At 31.0% G+C, this 16601-nt stretch overlaps 1 protein-coding gene across 1 annotated transcript; it reads left to right on the top strand.

The window, feature by feature from the left end:
- Positions 1-332: 332 nt before the first annotated feature.
- LOC107449320 (uncharacterized) lies at positions 333-6968 on the top strand (the record flags this gene model as incomplete). The annotated part of the gene is given in 2 exon segments (XM_043056678.2): positions 333-468; positions 5464-6968. Coding segments are annotated over 2 exon segments (639 nt in total). The 3' UTR covers positions 6024-6968.
- Positions 6969-16601: the final 9633 nt, after the last annotated feature.

Genomic DNA, 16601 nt, shown 5'->3' with positions numbered 1-16601 from the left:
GTACTCCAAATGTTTGCCTAACTCATCTTCATCCGACAGATACACAAGTAAGACCTGTTCATGTGTTTTGAATGATAGTATTAGTAACCAAAATCAATGAAATCATTCACCTTCCTACTTTAGGGAGTGATGACTAATTTTAGTTAGTAAAATTTAAAAATAGCACTTAACTTAAAAATGAGTGTCACAATCATTTCATAAACATTACCTCTTTATTGTAATACTTTACATTGTTTTTATATCTTCTTTCGATTTCTTATCAGAGGTGTCACACTTTTATCGCCTACACTCATATCATAAAATATAACATCTATTGATTCATTTTAATCGTTCATTTCGATCCGTTTCTTGGAACTGAAAGGCGTTATCATCTTTTGTAAATAAAGAAAATGGATACGCAAAAAATTCTCTTATTTACCTTGGCGTTGTTTTGTTTTGATCTGTCCGATAGTGCGCCAGTTTTCAATGGTAAGCTTACATTTTTTAGTCCGATATGCTATATCATTCTATATGCTGGCTGGATATGCTTTATGTTATTCTTGCTATATTGTTTTAACTAAGTGCAAACGTTGTAAAACATAATGTTACTTTTTAAGAAATTATATTATATAAAAATGTTATTTTATAAAATCAGTTTCTTCCTTCCATTTTGAATTTTGCCATTTAGCATTGAAGATTATATTTTTCATAGCCTCGAAATGACCGCCAACTTTTTGAATTTGATTATTTTCCCTGTTATTTTAGGAATAAAAGTTGCTTAACAATGCATTGAACTTACCAGAATTTTAATAGAAACTTATTTCTAAGTTACATTAATAATATAAGTTGTTTAACAGATCTCTGAAATTACCATTACTTAGGTAGAAATTAATTTTTACCTTATTTTAGTAATATAAATTGCTTAACAACACTGTGAATTTACCATTATTTTGGACGAAATTAACTTGTACGTTATTTTTATATTGTAAGTTGCCTAACAGCACAATTGATTTACCATAATACCGATAGAAAATTACTTCCAAGTTATTTTAAAAACATAATTTATTTAACAACACATTGAGTCTACTAGGATTCCAATAGAAACTTATTTCTAAGTTACATTAATAATATAAGTTATTTAACAGAGCATTGAATTAACCTTTATTTCGGTACAAACTAATTTCTACGCTATTTTAATAACATAAGTTTCTTTTAACAACTTTTTGAATTAACCAGAATTCAAATAGAAACTTACTCGTATTTCTAAATGATATTTATAATATAAATTGTTCAGCAGGGCATTGAAATTACCAGAATTCTGATGAAATTTATTTTTAAGTTACATTAATTATATAAGTTGTTTAACACTGCACTAAAATTACCATTATTTCGGTAGAAGTTCATTTATACGCTATTTTAATAATGTAAGTTGTTTAACGGCTCTGTAAATTTATTATTATTTCGGTAGAAATTACTTTCCACGTAATTTTAATAATATAAGTTGCTTAAAGGTGCAGTGCAGTTACCAGATTCCTAGTAGGAACGCATGATTTATACAGTAATAACGATTTATACAGTGATTTCAGTACAGTTTGATGCATGATTTTTCACTAATATGAACATCGCAGTTAATTTTCAACTATCTGGCATCTACGGGGCAAGGAATCAGTCAAAAAAATCATATAATAAAAATTTAACAGGAGCAATTAATAATACTGTTCCCGGTCAATAAACTAAAATTGAAGAACAAAAAAATGAGCAATATGATATAAATAAACAAAAATGAAGAAAAAATATAACGATCAAAATTATATAAATAAAAAAAATAATAATAATTTTATAAGTAAAAAAACACAGCATAAGTCAACTAATGGTATTCGTTCCTCGACTTTTATCACAGATAAAATTCTGGAAAGGGAGTAATGTGACGTAACTACCACTACAAATATTAAATACCAATTCACTAACATATAAAACATGTTAATCTTATCTTGTGGTACATTTTGATAGATAAAGGTTGACATGGTTGATAAATGAACCTCAAGGTTATCTACAATCAAGCTTATCTAACCATTGATACTATTTATTTAAGTCATTCATTAAATATTGCATAATAACGAACATTGTCAAAAATGATAAATAGACAACAAAAAAAAAGAGCGAGAAAAAAAATTTTTTTTTTCATTTAACATAATGAACAATAATTAAAATTATTGTTCGTTATGTTGTTACAAATTTAGTGATCATATGTTACAAATTTAGTGATCATAACATATATTGCATGAACTATTACTATGTAAAGTTCAATAAAAAATAAAATACAGAGAAACTAGTGTAAGTTGACAGCTTGCATTACTTCAGTGGTCATCCTATAAAAGGGTATGTGTCATTTATTTGTCATTCCATTTTTTTTAATCATTATATTTTGCTTATATAAATACCATGTTATTTATATTGCTCGTGTTATTTATATTGTTATTTACAGACGGAGAAAAAAAATGTCTGGTAAAATTAATGCATTGCATGATAAAAACAATTCAGGTGAAAAGAAAAAAGAAATTATGGTTAATAAAATAAAATATACTGTTTTTAAACTATTCATTTGGAAATTTTTCCGTTCATTTGGTAGTGATTTACGGGTTACCTGGTTTTTAAAGTTATTTTTCTTATCACACATTTAGTAAAAAAAAAAAAAAGAAACAAACTAAAAAGTAAATTTAATCGAATAAATTGTTTTTATGCTGTACTCTAAGGCATCATGATAAAATTACCAAACTTTACCACATTTACCAAATTTTATCACTTATTATAAAACCATATTTCATTGCTAATTTTACCAAAATCATTACCAAAGCACTTCGGTAAAAATCACCGAGCTTCTTAGTATTTCCACAAAGCCAGAAACGTGACCAATTTTACTGTATTCTGGTATTTGAACCATACTTTTTTTTTCTCGGTGTACATTCTTTACATATTACAAAAGAAAATAACGATAAGTGTAATCAAGTGTTATTTTTTTAAAATAGCTTTAAAATTTTGTTTAGCAAATACCTTAAACAAATTAGATTATTTATGGAACGAATCACAATTTGTTACATAAATTTAATATTAAACTGATCAGTTTAAAATATTAGTTTAGGTGTGCAAATTTGTTAGTCTTGCCTGCCTGCTATTCATTATAAATAATTTTTCCAAGTACTTAGAATAAATGACCGGTAGGAAAATAATGAAAATATGTATATTATGGAAAATTCTGTCCCACAAAATATTAAAACTATTTAAAGAGAAAAAAAAATGTGTTAAATTTTTTTTTTTTACATATTAAAAGCATTGTGTTTCAGAGGGGAACCGTTTTATAGTGAAATACCTTAATTTTATACTTGCATTTCTGATCTCAAAAAAAACGAGAACATTTCTGCAGAAAATATTAATGTAAAAAAATTAATAAAAAATATTCAATTCACCACTTTATAACTTATTTTATTTTACTTACAAATCTATTTGTTACAAAAGACTTTATGAGTTTCAAATTATAAAAAGGTTAAGGTTAGCTTTTAATTTTATTTCACTACTAATTTGAAGAAATTTTAATATGCAACACAATTATGTAGAAAATGTTCTGAAATTTTTTACCTGTTAACTTATGGATGGTTTAAAATAGCATTTCATAACACTCCTGGAAAAATTGACTTATTTCAGACGACTAAATTAATGTTACATACATGTGGTCGGGTTGCTAATGCCCCCCCCCCTTTATATAGGGTAAATTTGGTTCTTGATAATAGGGTTAACTCAAACATGTGGTTGACTTACAAATTTGATTAATTTGACAGGTTGCACTATATTCACATCAAAGCATTCAACACGGAGAAAACAATTTTGATAAAATTAACGTACTGCATAGTAATTAATTTTTTTTTAATTTCTCTTCAATAAAGATTAAAATTCTAGTAATAAAACCCAAAATATACGGTATTTAAATAATTCATTCAATAATTTTTTCGTCCATGTGGTAACGGTTCATCGGAAGTTCTGGTTTTCAAAATTATAGTTCTTATTAGCACACATTTAGTAAAAATTAAAAAACTTAAAAATAAATTTGATCGAATAAATAGTTTTTATGCCACGCTCTAAAGTATCAGTATCAGACTCAGGGATCAGAGTATCAGACTCAGGGTATTTGGTATTTGATCAGGAATTATTAACAGTATGGGGCAGTAAGTAGTAGGTATTTATTTTTATAAAAGAACACTCAATTATTCCAATGAACCTATTTTAATTAAACAAATTATAAATCCCACCAAAAATTACACTAAAATAAATTTGAGAAATATAAACCGCACAAAAAATTGTGTTATAATGCGGAAAGTTTCTGCCTGTAAAGCTACTAGAGTTCATCCGTATGCTGCGGGGGGGGAAAAAACACGTAAACAAAAATTTCCTGCAACGAAACACTGCAGAAAATATTTTTACGTACCAAATATTTTCCGCGGGTTACAATACGGCAGAGAACTTCGGCTTGAAAGTAGCTGATAACCCTCTGGTTTGCATAGTGAAACAGAAACAGATAAAAATTTTGATTAGTTTTTTAATTATTCCACTTTTTGCGTGATATTCCGCGTTTTGGATTAAATGGAAACCATCATGTATGAAATGATCGCCGTAGAATTTTTTCTTTTTTTCCATCGTTATGTTCAGACGCTCCGACGCGATATTCGCCCCATGACCTACCTGGTATGAGGTTAACTCCTTGACCACCATACACGCTGGACGGCCTCTGCTTCAATGTATTAAATTATTTCTTTCCCGCCTCCTGAAGAAACCCCGTGTATTAAATGGTGACTAGTGCCCGTTAAATCTGTCCGGGTCACAGAATCCTTCACATTCCCATAGCAAATAAATACCTCTGGGGGTACTGAATTGGAGATTTATCATTCACAGCTTTAAATCAAAATTACAATCTGTTTATGAATGAATGGAGTATTATTGGGTCCCCCCCCCCCTGTAAAACGGACTGGGTCATGCGTGTGGCTGAAGTCGTTTTCTTGGCCATAGATGGCGCCACTGAAAAAAACAAGAAGCGCACCTTCTGCCTTAAAATTTCGCTTGATTTCAAGCAGGATAGCTGGTATTGGCAAGTGGCATAAGTAACAACAACAACAAATTATTTCTTGCCACTTTGAAAACAAAGTTTGTCACATTCAAAACTGGAAAAAAATCTGTACCCAACAGATACGATATGTATCAGTGGTTACAGATATTATTTTTGAACAGAAAAATACAAAATACTGATGGATTGCTATGTAATTTAACAGAAAATTTCTGTTGTTTTGCAGAACAGAAATTTCCCGGTGGAAAACTACAGAATTATGTTTCATAACAGAAATTTTTTACAGTGTAAATACAACTTTGATTAATTTTCAGCTTTTAAATCATCTATTCTTACTTATACATAGTGTTAAATAAATATCTTCTTCGTTACAGGCTTGTTGAAAGATACGAACGCATCAAACAAATATGAGGAAGATTTTCGATCAGAAGTATCTGTAGTATCAGACAATGTAACAGCATATAATGTTTCTAAAGATGACTTGATGAACAATTTGACCAACGGTGACTTACCATTAGTTCTACAAGAAAAGTCTACCTTGAAAATAGGTGGTAAAGGTAAAACAGGGGGAGGAGGCTCGAAAAGTAACAAAGGTGGCAGTAAAGGGGGTGGTCGCATTACCATATATAGACCGATAAGAAAATACAATCATTCCAGTGGTGATTCAACAATCACATATATCATGATTGGGTGGTTAGGTTTCTTAGGTGTGGGTGTCGGGATTGCACTATGGATAAGTAAAAGGTGTGAAAAAAATGAGGATGAGAACATTGAAATGGTGAACAAGAACAAAGACAACAGCCAGGGAGAAAAGGAGAAAGTGAACAAAAAGGAGAGCAATGAAAAAGATAAGAAAGAAGAAAGCGAGATGATTTTAAAAAAGAATGAGGAACATACGTGTAATAATAATAAATACTGCTCTATAAAATATTAAAATTTTTAGAGATGTGTTTAAAAAATTTTTATACATTAGAAACAGTGTTTAACAGTCTGTACATTAAAGCAGTATACATTAAAAACGGTTTACATTATCCCTTAAATGTTTAAATTTAAAACTGTAATTCTATACACAAAATTACTAGAAAAATAAATGATTTTTCTTGTAATTTTGAACATCAATAACGCAAAAAATTAATACCCTTCTCCATTTACTAAAAATCCGGTTGCACTCTCCAGTGGATACCAGCTCATGTTTGAATCGAGGGGAACGAATGCTCAGATGCCCTTGCACGCGACGAAGATCAACCTCGAGCTGTCATCTGAGCAGATGCGAATGCTGTCGCCAGGCGAAGGATATACAACCAGCTTTTCAGCAATGCAACAATCCCCGATCTGAACTGCCCACGAAACTTCTCCTCTACAATAGCTAGGCTACGCATACTAGACATTTCAAAGGCATGAAGATCTCACACACCAATATAAAATTCTATCCCATCTGCAAGTACTGTCCTCATTTGCAACTAACTCCAGACTATGGTTTTGACTGCCATCGGCTCCCTCTTTCAACTTGGAGCACCCCCAATCGAAATTCTCCATGGCCATCGGATTCCAGAACTTGCAAATCTTGTTATTAAGACTTTTGGAGGACTCTAATCTTTGCACTAGCTCTGTATGCTTAGACACGACAACAACAACAATAAATTATTGCAAAATTTTCTTACAATAAGCATCTCAGTTTGTGAATGTAATTTGAAATGGATTTGAGGGATTTTGTGCTTCATAAAAAGTATGTTAATGTATGTAATAATTATCTTAAAAGAAATGTGTTAAAATAGATGTTCAAAATGTTCGCAATTTTTAAACTATTGTCATGGATAAATTTGTAATTCAAAAATATGTTAATATGTTTTACTTCAATAAAAATTTACGTTATGTTTCATTTGTGTTATTTTATTCATATGTAACGTAATATTTTATTTGTCTCATTTAATTAAATTAACGTTTAGCTTTATTTTAATCTATATTTACTTAAAGAGTTTTTTTCTTTTTTTTTATTAAAATTCGATATCATGTCTTATTTGTTTCTTTTTTTTCAATCAAATTAAATGCAGTACTTTATTTGTTTTACTTTTTTCATTAAAATTTAATATATCTTATTTGTTTTTCTTTTTCNTTTTTTTTTTTTTTAATTCAAAAACAACGCGTCGTTAAAATTACCGAGCTTTTTGGTATTTCCATAGAACCAGAAACACGATAAATTTCACCATGTTTTTGTAGTTTTGACCATACTTTATATCTCAGTGAAAGAACACAATTTTTGGAAACACTGTAAAAAAAAGTCTCGACCCTCAGGGTGTCGGTACATTTTACCGCGAAATTTTACGAAACAAAAAATTTGATTATCGTAATTTTTACAGTAACATTTACTGTAAAATCACTGAATCACTGTAATCTATAACTATTACTGTAAAAATGAAGTTATGAAATTTCACGGTTAGATAATTGTTACAGATGCTGCACTCAGGGTGCCAGCACTCTTAACCGCAATTTCATCCAGAATTATTAACAGTATGGGGCAGTAAGTAATTGGTATTTATTTTTATACAAATGCACTCAGTTATTCCGCTATACCAAGTTTAATTCAACAAATTATAAATTACACTAAAATAATTTTAAGAAGTGTAAACTGCACAAAAATTTATGTTATGATACGGAAGAAAAAAACACGTAGACAAAAATTTTCTGCAACGAAACACTACAGAACACTATTTTTACGCACCAAACATTTTCTGTAGGCCACGATGCGGCAGAGAAATTTGGCATGAAAGATGCTGATAACCCTCTGGTTTGCATAGTGAAGCAGAAGCAGATAAAATTTTGATTAGTTTTTTAATTATTTCATTTTTTTTGCGTGATATTCCGCGTTTTTGATTTAGTGGAAACCATTATGTTTGAAAGGATCGCCGTAGAATTTTTTCTTTTTTTCCAGACGTTCCGAAGCGATATTCGCCCCAAGACCTTCCTGGTATGAGGCCAACTCCTTGACCACCATACGAGCTGGACGGCATCTCCTTCAATGTATTAAATTATTTCTTTCCCACTGCCTGAAGGAACCCCGCGTATTAAATGGTGACTAGTGCCCGTTAAATCTGTCGGGGTCACAGAATCCTCCAAGTTCCCATAGCAAATAAATACCTCAGGGGGTACTGAATTTGAGATTTTTCATTCACAGCTTCAAATCAAAATAACAATCTGTTTATGAATGAATGGAGTATTATTGGGTCCACCCTGTAAAACGGACTGGATCGTGTGTGTGACTGAAGTCGTATTCTTGGCCATAGATGGCGCCACTGAAAGAAACAAGAAACGCACCTTCTGTCTCAAAATTTCACTTGATTTCAAGCAGGCTTGCTGGTATTGGCAAGTGGCATAAGTAACAGCAACAACAAATTATTTCTTGCCACTTTGATAACAAAGTTTGTCATATTCAAAACTGAAAAAATTCTGTACCCACCAGATACGATATGTATCAGTGGTTACAGATATTATTTTTGAACAAAAAAATACAATCTACTGACATATTGCTGTATTGCTATGTAGTTTAACAGAAAATTTCTGTTGTTTTGCGGAACAGAAATTTCCTGTGGGAAAACTGCAGAATTATTAGTATGTTTCCTAACAGAAATTTATTACAGTGTAAATACAAATTTGATTAATTTTAAATCAGGTATTCTTACTGATACATAATGTTAAATAAGTATCTTTTTCGCTACAGGCTTGTTGAAAAATACGAACGCATCAAACATATATGAAGAAGATTTTCGATTAGAAGTATCCGTAGTATCAGACAATGTTACAACGTATAATGTTTCTAAAGATGACTTGATGAACAATTTGACCAACGGCGACTTACAACTGGTTCTACACGGAAAGTCTACCTTTAAGAAAATTGTTGGTAAAGTTAAATCTTGGAAAAACAAGATAACAGGGGGAGGAGGCTCGAAAAGTTATAGAGATGGCAGTAAAGGGGGTGGTCGTATTTCAGTATATAGACCTGTTAGACCCATACATTCCAGTGATGATATTATCACATATATCTGGTTTTACGGCATCCAGTACACAACCTTTGTTAAGAAAATTTATTACTTGTTATATAGTGCACGGACCCACCTGAATAATTTTTGATCGAATGATCGGATTTTCAGCTTATAAAACTCACTATTCAGCTAATTAATTGGTGCGAACTGTAGTTTAAGTCACGATACACTCAACAAAAAAAATGTACCTTCTCTGAATAAACATACCATTTTTTTAACGGATTCAGATTTCTAACCACAAAAATGTGGAGATTGCCGCAATCTGGGAAACTTAGTCCCCATAGTATGGAACAAAGTTTTTAATCCTTAATCTTAATTTTATTTTTCGATTATTTTTTCATGTCTCGAGAGCTTTTTAAACTAAGTAAAAAGTTCCAGCATACAATTATAGATCCTGTTTTTCTAAAGATAATTCCGAACATCACTTTAAGTAAATATTTATAATTTTTTATTTTTTAATTTAATTGAAAAGTATTTTAATTTTCCAAAAGTCGTACTTTTAAAATTCGATTTCTCTTGAACCATTGGTTTGACGTAGCTCAACTTTTGTACTTTTCCATTTGAAATTGTGTTTTTTTAAAATTACGTAAAAATTTTCATACTTTACATTTCAAAATTCTTCTGGCCATTATTAAATAACATGATAAAAATTATAGATTTTTACTAAAATCATGGAATTATCTTTGGATAAACGAATTTTATAATTGCAAGCAAAAATTTTACAATTCACTTGAAAATTATTATGAAGGGGTCCAAACTTTGAATCATTTTTCTGACAAAACTAGAGCAGCCTTATTTTCCAGATAGAGGTTATCCCTTATATTTCGAGGGTTTGAAATCCGAATCCGTCAAAAAATAAGGTATATTTATTCTGAGAAAGTACACTTTTGTGTCTTATTTCATTAAAATATCGTTTGCACTTAGTAATTAGCGTATTTGAAGTCACCCCCATGAATTATTTAGATTGTGTCCTAGAGCGTGAAGATCCGATCGTTAGATCAAAAGTTAATCAGGAGGGTCCGTTTCTTATTTTGAAGTACTGTACAATTGTCGCAGCTTCAAACTATTCGATTTACAATACGAATTCAGAAGTTAAACTCACCAAATGAAAGATTTGCCACACTTAAAGTAACATTCAAGATGTAATATCGTAGGTAATTCTAAACACAACTGAGAAAGAGCACACTATATTTTCCATTGCAAACTAGGCGGAGGTTTCATGAATGTATTTAAGCTTTCAAATCTGTAAGGAATGCGTCCTGTTTGGATTTTAAGAGGAAAGTAGGCGTTTCAAACGCAAGTATTCCCTCCTTTATTTATTAACTTTACCGAATATTCTTTGTCATCTTTAAACATAAAGCAGTTTTTGTAAACTTTGTTTCTTTTTTTTTTAACGAAAAATTATTTTTAACCAAATTATTTCTCAACAAAAAGTGTCAAACAACGATTTCGATATTTTTCTCAGAAAATTTGTGTTACTCGAATTACCATCAACTCATTCCATTTCCTAAATTTGTTTTACACACGAGTAGTAAAACTGTTTTGTTTTTCTTAAAAGAGTATTTTAAACAGACCCATTGTTTTATATTAAATTATCTTTTTTCGGACTTTCGATTACAAAATAAAAAGTAATGATTTAAATATAAAAACGCATAGAATTACAATGACGACTAATAAATAAATAAAAAATATTTTTTCTCTAATTTGGGAGCAAGCATTTTTACACCGTGATTTTGTGGGACAGCGAGTATCTGAAACTTATACTATTAGTCCAAAACTATAGTTAAGTAACGTTTCTCTCAGTAATTTCATTTTCAATCGAATTTGCTGCTCTAATATTTTATAGCCCGATTAAAATATTATAGATTAAAAGATTTCCTCTCTTTAGCAAAATAAAGAAGTTAATTAGTTTTTTATGTTTCCAGTAACAAAAAATAGCTATGTTTGCACTTATAATAAGCCACTGGAAATGGTAAGAGTTATTTTCGAAACTATGATGCCCATTATAATCTAACAAAAAAATAACTTCTTTCAAATAATCTCTTCCTACCACTTGTATTTGCATATATACATTTATATGATTTCTAATTTTCTACTAGCTTAGTTTTCAGTCTATTATATGTGGTACTAAATAAGCTCTCCTGAGGGTAATGACTCTCGGATGGGCGGCACGAAAGCAAATGGTTTCTTGAAAGGCGGGAAAAACTATTGCTTCTTACTCCGGGAAATTGCCTGGACCTAAAACTAGGCGTTACATATTTTTATAGAATTTGCTTTGTTATAGAGAAGATAATGGAAATTTTTTTATTTACAACCTGTTGTTGCCAATAACATTTTACAATACTTTTTAAATTACTGAAAGTATGTTATGTTAGCTAGAGCCCTTTTAAAACTTAACTCCTTGGGGACGGGTGATTCATAAAAGAATTCGTACAGAATCAGGTTGTAAATAAATAAAAAAAGGTCGCTAATTTGACAGACTTACTTTGCCTTTTCTTTAATTACAGTTAGTTTAATCATAGATATAATTAATGTTTGTTCAAAGTATAACTAAATAATTTATTCTGAACTAAGTAATGATGAATTAACCCGTTTTGTCCCGAATTTATATATTGACATGTAACAAAAAGTGGCTTCATGGAGAAAGTGGTATAATATATTATCGAAATTAATTGGTTTTTCTACTGTTAAAGCTTTCAAAAAGTCTTTGATAGATCAAAAAGTACTTGCTCCTTATAATTCTAGATCTAATCAGAAATAATTCAATCATCATGGTATCTGAAAATCTTTTAATTCACCCAGATAAATGAAAATACTGAAAAAAGTTTCCTATCATAATGAATATTTTTGAAAAAAGGAACTGTCCTAAATATATGACGCTGGGCGTTAACCGGTTAAATAAATCAAACAATTATAACTCCGCCCTCAAATAAATTGCTAAAGAACTATGGTTACCAGTTCATTTTACCCAGATTGATACGGTCTTATGCTGGCACGTATTTGTGACAGTCGGTGAGAAAGGGTTAAACATTTCTGAAATACTTAAAGTTCCGTGTTTAAAAAAAATTCTTAAATTTTTTTTTGACGTGGTAATACCGTGATTGTGATTGATATTGTCCGAAATGTCATTGGTCGGTTAGAGGCACAATCTCCATTAGCATAACTTAATTGCTATTTTATTACTTGGATCATTTGTGATTGAATATTTTGATTTTTATTTAAATTATATTTAGGAACAATTTGCTTTTTCTCAGCTCTTAATATTTTTGTAAATATCTGTGAAATATTGTAAATAATTTCTACTTGTTTTTATATTTTTTGTAGTATATAATTCTAAATGTACATTCATTTCATACTTTAGATATTACCATGCCAATGTTCCCCCTTAGGAAAATTTGCCATAGGTTTGCCATAAAATATGCCATAGGATATTCCTATGGAGTTTTGCCTATCGCAAAATTTTGCCATACGTATACGGCAAAAGTGTATGGCAAAATTTTACCTTAGGCAAAACCCCATAGAAATATCCTATGGCAAATTTTTGCCATACATGCATGGCAAAATTTTGCCATATTTGTATGGCAAAATTTTGCCATAGGCAAAACCCCACAGGAATATCCTATGGCATTTTTAATATGGCGAAATTTTGCCATACGTAATTGGCAAAAGTGTATTTCAAAATTTTGCCATAGGCAAAACCCCATAGGTATATCCTATGGCATATTTTTATATGGCAAATTTTTGCCATTAAACTAAGATGTGCTACAGCTTATGACGAAATACTTTTCCATAGGCTATGGTACACTTTTGCCATACAGCTATAGCAACATTTCTCTTTGATATTTTATCATACATCAAAAAATAGTTACTTACAAGAATCTTTCGCAATGGATATTAAAAATGCAAAACTTAATAATTGTTGAATAAATATATATCCAGAAAGCTTTTTTTAAAAAAAATTTCTTTGATAAACTTCTCCTGTTTCACTTGCAGAATCCTTTCTGACTGCTGTTCTTATTCAAATAAATTTTAAATGGTTAGTACGTCGGAGCGAGTGGAAAAAGTATTGGTTATGTTGATTAGGAACAAAATATATTGAGTACAGGGAAGCAATATTTGTTAAAACTGCAAAAAACAAGAAAATAGAAAGTGAGTCTGGAGGTCGGAGCGAATATAAAAAGCATTAATTTGATTGATTGGTATCCTAATTAGTTAGATAAGCGTCAGATATTAGAGGAACCTAAAAGAAAGCAAATTTAAATAATGGTCCGATGGTCGGAGCGAGTATGAAATTTTTTTAAATTTTGATATGTGATACTAAGCTAAAAATTAAACAGACTACTGAAACAATTAAATACTATGAAAACTCAAAAGATAAAGAGTGGGGCCGATGGTCGAAGCGAAATTAGTTTAAAATAGACCAAACGGGACAAAAGCCGAATATGTAACGGTGCTACCAGTGGTGGCATGTGAACAAAATTTTATCTATAAAAAATATGGTATTGGACTATGAAAAGCTAAGAATAGAAAACAGGCTTAATTAGTAGATCCCCTACTAGTGAGGGATATAAAACTCAGAAAATTAATGTTGAGTTGTGTTAAGCACAATTAGAAAAGAGAACGTAATATAGAAACATTGGTAAATACAAAACATGTTTAAGACATGATTAAAATTGGGGAAATTAATAAATGCTATTGACACTTGGTCAGGGATAGTTAATAAAAATTATTTGGGTATAGGGAATCGATATGACGAAAAAGGGAAGGACTCAAGGAAAGATTAAATTGTTAAAGGCATTTTTGGTAACAGCAGCAGATGATATGGCCAGGGACTGTACCGTTGATAATATTGAATCAAAATAATTGTCTACCAGTAATCCAGCAAATCTAGTTAAGTGATGACCCTAAGCTATGTACAAATATGAAACAGAACATTGTACAATTATAAGTGGATAGTCAAGAAATATTAGTTGTAAGATAGTAAAACACAGAGATATGATAAAAACAATTTAATGGCAAGCAAAAAAAAGCATTGCAATAACCTAAGTGGAATTAAAATCAAAAACTAATAAGAATGTAAACACTGACTTTGATATTGATATATGACAGCAATAAAAGGAAATTATCACCGAACAAGTTAAAAGAATTAAAAAAATTTAATTATTAAAAAAATGATGATCTGGCTTGATTATAAGCACTTAACCGCGTTTTTCATCATGAAGATAGTTTACAAATTGCTATGGGGAAAAGAACACCATTAATAATAGAAAAGTGATGCGACTTTAAAAATTTATATAAAATCAGAGGGAGGGGATAAAATAAAAAGAAAGATGTCGTTTAATCAGAAACAGTTGGGGAAAAGAAATATAAAAATTTAGATAAAAATATAAACAGCAAGATATTAATTAAAGTGTACAAACTCAACAAATGACAAATTTTAACATAGCGAAAACCTATACCCAATCGCGACATATTTTAAAAAGATACATATAATAAAAGTACCAGACTACCGGAAATTAAAAACTTAATAAATTCAGAAAAATAATCGCATAGGCGTTTGCAATAAAATGTTTTTGACCAAGAATGAGATCAAAAAAATATTAAAATAAGTCACCAAAGTTAGCGAAAGATTCCACTTGAAGTGGATGACACGTTAACATGGCGGTCTGATACTCTAAGCCTAAAAGAATGGAACATCGGATTTCAGCACTCAAAAATAGGAAAATTGGCCACCCGGAAGACGGGAAAGACTTACTAGGGATGCGTTGCGGGATTACATGTTGAATTTAATTAACTTCGGGGTGAAATAATGGATATTTATTTCTTTTAGAAGATGTTTTTGAGGACTCCATAGAAGTTGTTTTTCGTTGGTGGAGATCTAGATCAGCTTTTCTCTATGGTATACTGCCATACAAATCTCTAAGGTTACCATTGGCCTATGGTATACTGCCATACGAATTTCTGTGGTTGCCATAGGCCAATGGTGACGTGCCATACAAATCCTTATGGTTACCATTGGTCTGTGGTATACTGCCATACAAATCTTTATGGTAGCCATAGGCTTTTGGGGTTTTGCCATACAAATCTCTATGGTAACCATAGGTGTATGGCATCTTGCCATACAAATTTATATGGTAGCCATAGGTTGCCATAGATTACCATAAGCTTTTCTATGGCAAATTTTCCTAAGGGCCCTTTTCTCATTTTACTCTATATTTCGCCGTTAGTGTTCCAACCATGTAATCAGTTTTTTACAGACTGTAATCATTAGAAGACAAATGGGAAAAAGGCCAATGTTGGCCTCAGATGCCGAGTTGCATTTACCAGACCAGACCATTGCATTAATTTCCAAAAGTAAATTTTAAAAATGAGCTAGAAAACATAGCTAATTATAATTTATTAAAGTAAAATTTTTAATTTCACTAAACTACTTTTTGCAAAGAAGTTTCGACGATCCTGTGTTCAATTTTTGAAGAGAATCCCAACTCCAAAGACTAAATTATATTCACTTCTGCTACGAATCAACCAGTGGTGATATGGTATATCGTCATCATCACATCCTGGAGCTCCGTTAAAGCTTTATTAATGTTTTTTTTTAAATTTCTTGCATTTTTAAATTAGAAAATAACAAAATGAATAAAGTTTATAATCCCTATACTGTTTTTTTTTTTTTTAATATTTCTATACCATCTCAGACTTAAAAGGGACTTGTTGGTAGAAGGACAGAAACAGATCCAAAGAAATAAGAGATAAAACCTTTATAAAGTTGTTTACGGAATACCTAATCCTAGGCGCTAGTTACTCCTTCATCAAATAAATACGAAGTAAGGGAAGAACAATTGCATGTGGGTTGAGAAGGCAGGTTTACAAGGTGTCTTATACGAGGGTTTCTATTTATATCTGGCCTAATAATGAAAAAACAAATATGTAGGATCGAAATTGGTTTTATTGTTTTTCAAAATATTCTCCATGATGATCAATACACTTTTGCATGCGTTTGAACCAATTTTCAAAGCACTTTTTCCAGTCCGATTGAGGTAACTCCAAAACATGCGTTTTGAATGCATCAACCGCTTCTTCGGGGGTCGAAAATCGTTGTCCACGTAATTTAATTTTGATGTGTGGGAATAAGAAGAAGTCATTGGGTGCCAAATCAGGGCTGTACGGCGGATGACACATCAGTTCTATCATTCGCTCCGTCAGAAATGCCTTTGAATCGATGTGTGAGAGCTCGCATTGCATGATGAAGAATGATTCGCCTGTTCTTCTGCTTTTTTCGAATTTTTCCGATTACTTCTGGCAAACAAATGGTCGTGTACCATTTAGAATTGACCGTCCTGTGTTGCTCTAACGCCACTGTTGCCACATGACCGTTAATGCCGAAGAAACAGGCAATCATTTGTTTCGATGTGCTTCTTCCTCGAACAACTTTTGTTGGTTTTGCCTCGTCTTGGAAGACCCATACAGTTGATTGC

The sequence above is a fragment of the Parasteatoda tepidariorum genome, chromosome 9 (assembly GCF_043381705.1).
Source record: "Parasteatoda tepidariorum isolate YZ-2023 chromosome 9, CAS_Ptep_4.0, whole genome shotgun sequence".
Classification (NCBI taxonomy): Eukaryota; Metazoa; Arthropoda; class Arachnida; order Araneae; family Theridiidae; genus Parasteatoda; species Parasteatoda tepidariorum.
This window is presented reverse-complemented; position numbering and strand designations above follow the sequence as displayed.